The sequence below is a fragment of the Miscanthus floridulus genome, chromosome 10 (genome assembly GCF_019320115.1).
Source record: "Miscanthus floridulus cultivar M001 chromosome 10, ASM1932011v1, whole genome shotgun sequence".
Lineage (NCBI taxonomy): Eukaryota > Viridiplantae > Streptophyta > Magnoliopsida > Poales > Poaceae > Miscanthus > Miscanthus floridulus.
Window position 1 is genome coordinate 88,832,934 of NC_089589.1, and position 5,815 is coordinate 88,838,748.

At 52.9% G+C, this 5,815-nt stretch overlaps 2 protein-coding genes across 2 annotated transcripts; one reads left to right on the top strand and one right to left on the bottom strand.

Annotated features, from left to right (window-relative positions):
* Positions 1-386: 386 nt before the first annotated feature.
* Positions 387-1,438, top strand: LOC136485042 (probable glutathione S-transferase GSTU6). Its single transcript, XM_066481988.1, has 2 exons — positions 387-818; positions 903-1,438. Exons 1-2 carry the CDS (start codon positions 474-476, stop codon positions 1,296-1,298), a joined length of 741 nt encoding a protein of 246 aa, XP_066338085.1. The 5' UTR covers positions 387-473; the 3' UTR covers positions 1,299-1,438.
* Positions 1,439-4,025: 2,587 nt separating this feature from the next.
* LOC136485043 (uncharacterized) lies at positions 4,026-5,368 on the bottom strand. The gene has a single exon (XM_066481989.1). It carries the CDS (start codon positions 5,302-5,304, stop codon positions 4,513-4,515), a length of 792 nt encoding a protein of 263 aa, XP_066338086.1. The 5' UTR covers positions 5,305-5,368; the 3' UTR covers positions 4,026-4,512.
* Positions 5,369-5,815: the final 447 nt, after the last annotated feature.

A 5,815-nucleotide genomic window follows, 5' to 3' on the forward strand; every position in this document is an offset into this window, starting at 1 on the left:
AATTAATTTGTAGGAGCGGCTTGAGAACCGTTCCTATAAATATATGATTTATAGAGACGGTTTGATAGATGTGGCTGACCAAACCATCCCTACACAGATTACAAACCGCCCCTGAAAATGACGTAGGTACTAGTGAAGCACCGCAACGCTCCTCCAACAGGGGGCTAGTCCAGGCACTCTATAAGATAGAAAATCCGGTCGACCAGCAGCGCGTCATTGGTGACGAACGGTTTCCAACCAACCATACAGGACCCACACACATGGGCTGTGCACCTGTCTCGCTCACTCAAGCCGTCCGGCCCGCGCGTGCGAACGAAACAAGATTTGCTACTCTTTGTTCTCGGAAGTCAAGAACTAGGCCCCGTGTGTGTACGTATATATAGACGATGCACGGCTCACACTGAACAACAAGCTGAGGGCCGGCCAGTTCTCCGCGTATACCGCTATACTCGGCGCAGCTTGTAGCTAGGATCATGGCAGGAGAAGCCACCGGTGGTGGCCAAGGGCTTACACTGCTTGGCCTGTGGGCGAGCCCGTTCGTGATAAGGGCGCGCATCGCGCTCAACCTGAAAGGCCTCACCTACGTTTACACCGAGGAGAGCCTCTACGACAAGAGCGAGCTTCTCCTCAACTCCAACCCCGTGCTCAAGAAGGTCCCCGTGCTCATCCACGACGGCAAGCCCGTGTGCGAGTCCCAGATCATCGTGCAGTACATCGACGAGGCATTCCCGTCCGCCGCCGGCGGCGCGCCCATCCTTCCATCTGACCCTTACGACAGCGCGGTTGCTCGCTTCTGGGCCTCCTACGTCGAAGACAAGGTACGTACGCACTAGCAGTCATGGCACCCTCTCCAAACCAATTTCTTGTTTCAGTGACTAACACCGATTCTGCATGCATGGCAGTTGTACAGCACGTGGGTACCCGTTTTCAGAGGCAGGACGGCCGAGGAGAGGGTGGAGGCGGCGAGGCAGGTCTTCGCGGTCCTGGAGACGCTGGAGCAGGCGTTCAAGGAGTGCTCCAGGGGGAAGACCTTCTTCGGAGGGGACACCGTGGGGCTCGTCGACGTCGTGCTCGGCGGCCACCTTGGATGGCTGTACGCCACCGAGGCCATCTGCGGGGTGAAGGTCGTCGACGCCGCCAAGACGCCGCTGCTGGTGGCGTGGGCGGAGCGCTTCTGCGCGCTGGATGCTGTCAAGGGGCTGATTCCAGACGTGGAGAGGCTTGTGGAGTATAACAAGGCCAGGCGGGCCGGCCTTGGGCTGCCGCTGCTGTTGCCGTACATGGAGCTGCAGCAGTAATAATAGGACCGAGTAATAAGCTACCAAGCTTATTAGGCTGAGTCCGATACACAATCGATCGAATAATAGCTGGAACGGATTTATTTATTTACCGGTTCTGCTGTTAGAAATTAAATAAAGTGCTGGTAATGTGTTACATATATGCTTCATTCGTTTTAAGACGCAAGGCATTTAGGGTTCGTTTGGTTGGGCTTTTGGCTTTGTCTTTTGGTTCCAAAAGCCAAAAGTCCAACCAAAGGAGTTACTTTTGGAGGCTGCTTTTTCAGAAGCAGCTGCTTTTTCGTAGTACATTTTTGAAAGCTGGTTTGACCTTGCTTTTGGCTTTTGTCTTTCTGCTTTTGGAAATTGATGGAATAAAATGCTCTTCCATAGTTGTTTCAAGAGAGATAAAGATAGAAGGTATATTTTATATTTGTTTAACCAAACAACTTTTAGCTTTTCTACAGCTCACAGCCCACAACAGCTTTTCCACAGCTCATAGCCTACAGCAGCTTTTTCCCACAGCCACAGCTCAACCAAACACACCCTTAATAAGTTCGAAAATGCTTCCCCGTAGGCCGTCTGTCCATCCAGACGCCCGAAGCTTCCTAGGCCTACGGGATGCTCCCGCTGGTGGGCCGTGATGACCAATGGGCCAACACTCGTATTCGCTTGTCCATACGCCCCCAATCGAATCTGCCCGTCTAGCTCGCCACGTCCACTGCGCTGCAACCGTGCTCCACCACGACCGTGCCGCAACTGCCGTCCATGGCTCCATGGCGTCTGGGTGCCGGCCGACCATCCCACCCGCCCTCTATGTCATCACTGCCATCGCGCAGCCCCCACCTCTCCCTCTATGCGCCGCCACCCAGATTCGCGACCACGCCATGATTGAGCTTCCACCGCGACCGTGCCACCTCGGCGTTCTCCATAGCATCCGAGCGCCCCACCGGTCATTGCACCTGCCCCCTGCGCCGTCCATCGCGCTGCCCCTACCTTGCCATCTGTGTGCCGCCGGCCATCTCCACGCGTTCGACGAGCTCTACACTTATGAACTTCACACGCCGACGAGCCTCTATTCGTCCAAGTAACAAGGAGATGTTGCGCTAAAATCGCAGATTGCAAACGTACGTTTCTTGTGTTTTACACGAAATCATACCCCGTCCTATGCATTCCCTTGTACGAGGGCCTAATTTCTAAATGCTTTATATAAAATTTTAAATCCCTTATTTTCAAGTGACAATTTAGTATTTTGTACTTCTTTTTTGTTTAAAAATAGAAATGTGTCTGTTTCATGTATCCTCCGGTAATCCGGTTGCTACAATAATACATCTGTCCCTTGCTTCTCATGCACGGTAACTTTTTCATTTCTCCTTAATTCTTATATTTGAACTAAAACGACAAATAATATACGTACCGATGGAATATGAAAATGTTCCGTACTCAAGATGGATGAAAAAAAAAGAAAAGAAATGTAACGCCGAGTAGGTTTGAGCCAAGCCACCACCAACCTGACAAAGCAACCGGGGGCGTTTTGCTGAATCCCTATAAAGGTATTGTTTAGTTGGCGAAATTTTTTGAAAAATGGTATTGCAGCATTTTCGTTGTTATTTGACAATTAGTGTCCAATCATAGTCTAATTAGACTTAAAAGATTCGTCTCGTGAATTTCGTCTAAACTGTGTAATTAGTTTTATTTTTTATTTATATTTAATGCTTCATGCATGCGTCCAAAGATTCAATGTGACGGAAAATCTTGAAAAATTTTGCAAAATTTTGAAAAACTAAACAGGCACGAAGGCTACACATCCGTGATCCGTCACCACTCCCCACTGCCCACTGGGCAGGCAGCACGCCACTTTGCCGCAAGGTCGCAGACCAAACCGAAGCAGAGACTCCTGTATAACCTGCCTGTTTTCCCTGTGCCTGCCAGGCCACGAGCCCCCCCGAAAGTCGAAAGGCATTTGCGACAGCGAGTTGGTCTCTTCAAAGTTGAAACACAGATTAGATAGATTGGCCAAAAGTACCTACCGGATGATGGCAGTGCCTCTTGTACAGTACTACACATCTGCATCCCCTCCGACGCTGAGCCCCCCCGCAAAGAACATAATCGTACTAGTACACCAGTGGTTGCCACAATTAGCCTTCCTAGCTGACTGGATCAAGAAAAGGATAACTAACAACCAGCACCACACTATTTTCGTTTGATCGTCGGCCTGTTCGGTTGGCTGGTTCGTATCGTTGCTGGTTCGTTTATGTGAGAGAGAAGTACTGGTGGCTGTTCATGTGAATAGTATCCATGTGAGGGGGCTGGCCAGCCAGCCCCAGCCGAACAAGCGGTGTATCAACCATGCATATGATATAATATTTTTCTTTCACAATAAAACAACATCAGCCAGCTTATAAGCCACGAAAACGAGAAGCGATCAGGACGCAGGTGATCAAAGGGTTCCCCAGTCCCATGTTCCATTTCTAGGCACAGTCCTCCCACTAGTCCAACTGTTGACATCAGCAAAAAGCATTCCGGATTCAAATCAAACACAGAAACTGAGCCAGAGATTTTTCACGGCAACCAAATCATTTCAGCCCGTGCGGTTTGACCGGGGCGAGTTCTCCCTTGCCGACCCAGCAGTTGCCATCACACTTCCTGTGCAAATTCCGCGCAAGTTTTTACTACCAGTAGTGTGGCCAAAACTTCAAGTCCAAGTCCAAGTCCTAGGGAGGCGGCTAGGCCAGCGACCCAAAGTGGTACACGTTCAAACCATTTGAAAATTGCAATCCACAGCACAGTCATATCAACAACTACTACTTCCACATTTACATTAGTAGGAGTACATTACAATGATTAATTTACACCAACCACACACTCCCTGCCTGCGTATATGTACAGTACACACAAGAACCTAACACGTGACCCACCGCATCATCAACAAATATTAAAACACATCCTGATTATTATCATGGTGCTTGGCGTATGAGGCTGTCAACACTAATTCACACTGCCTAGCCATGGAAGGAGTACTAACCATCAATCAACTACCTAATGGACGACCTGCAGCAGCAGCTAGACCCTGTTCGCATGCTTTGATACGGTGTTTTTCTCTCCCAGTAAAACAGTACCAGTTTATAAGCCACGTAAACGATGAAGCGAACAGGGTGTACAAACGGCTAAACCCCAGCAGTAGCAATTCAGCCAAGAAAGCATCAGAACCACGCACCAAAATAAAGCACCAAACCTAAACTGAACAGGGAGAGGGAGGGGAACCGTGCGGTAGCTGACTAGTGGGACCCCAGAGGCCCCACGCCTTCCAGCTGAGGACGGAGCCCCATCCGCGCCGCCGCTTCTCGTCGTCACCGCCGGCGGCCGCGGTCGAAGCCTCCTCCTTCTCATCCTCCGCCGTCAGGTACTCCGCACCGTCCTCCATCTTCGGCGCTTCCTCCGGGACAGGGAGATCGGCCGCGGGATGCAGCAGCGGAAGCGGCGGGAGGGAATCGACGCCGACCTCCTTCTCCTTCCCCTTCCCCTTAACCTTGCCGGCCTTCTCCTTGGCGGCGGCGACGGCGTCCTTAGCAGCTGCGCCGGCGCGCTTCTTCCGGCCGCGTCGGCCCCCGCCTCCCTTGCCGCCGCCGCGGTCCCTCTCCTCCTCCGCCAGGTGCTCGTCGAACGCCTCGATGGCGCGGTGGATGGCCTCGCGGTCGCCCTCCGGGGACCCGTCCCAGCGGGACCAGTACGCCGTGTAGCACCCGAAGCAGCCGCACCCGAGCTCCGGCCGGTGGTGCTCCCCCGCCGCCTTCCCGTCCCCGCCGCGCGCAGGCGTCGGCGTAGGCGGCGCCGAGGACCGCAGCGACGCCAGCACCAGGTACGCCAGCACCTCCTTCCCCTCGGCCCCGAGCGGGGCCGCGGCCGCGAGCACCGCCGCGGGCAGCAGCCGCATCAGCACCGCCTCCGCAGTCGTCATCTCTCCGGCTCTGCCGCCGGCGGCCGCCGCCGCCGGCGACGGCGAGGGATGCACCTTGCCCTTCCCCATTCCTTCGCGACTCTTCTTCTCCCTCCGGCTTTGATTTGTTTTTCTTTTCGGAAAATGAATAATCCCTCGTGGTTGGCTGGATTGCTTGGGTTTTAAGCGACCTCTGACCTCTCTGCGCTCGGGGTGGGCCCCGCAGTGCGGCCGGGCGGAGTGGATTAGGTGCGGCCGCGGGATCCTCTGCGGCTGTCGGCGCTTGTGTGGCGGGGTCGGCGCTGAGGCGAAGCGTTGGATGGCAGATGGACGGGTGGGATGCCACGGGAGGTGGCGATGGATTTCATATATTCTGTGCGGTTGCGTGGTTCGTGACGTTTTATGATCCGGCTTGTTGTGGTTATTACTGTACGAGCTTAACTTTACAATGCTTTTTGTTGTGGTTATTAAGAGATTATTACATGCGATTAGATTAGTGCAGGAGTGTTATTTTTTTTAAAAGTGATTACGCCAGCGCTTCGCTAGGCCGGTATTGAATATTCTTTGTGTGTTTGGCAATGCTAATTAATCTGGTAGAGCA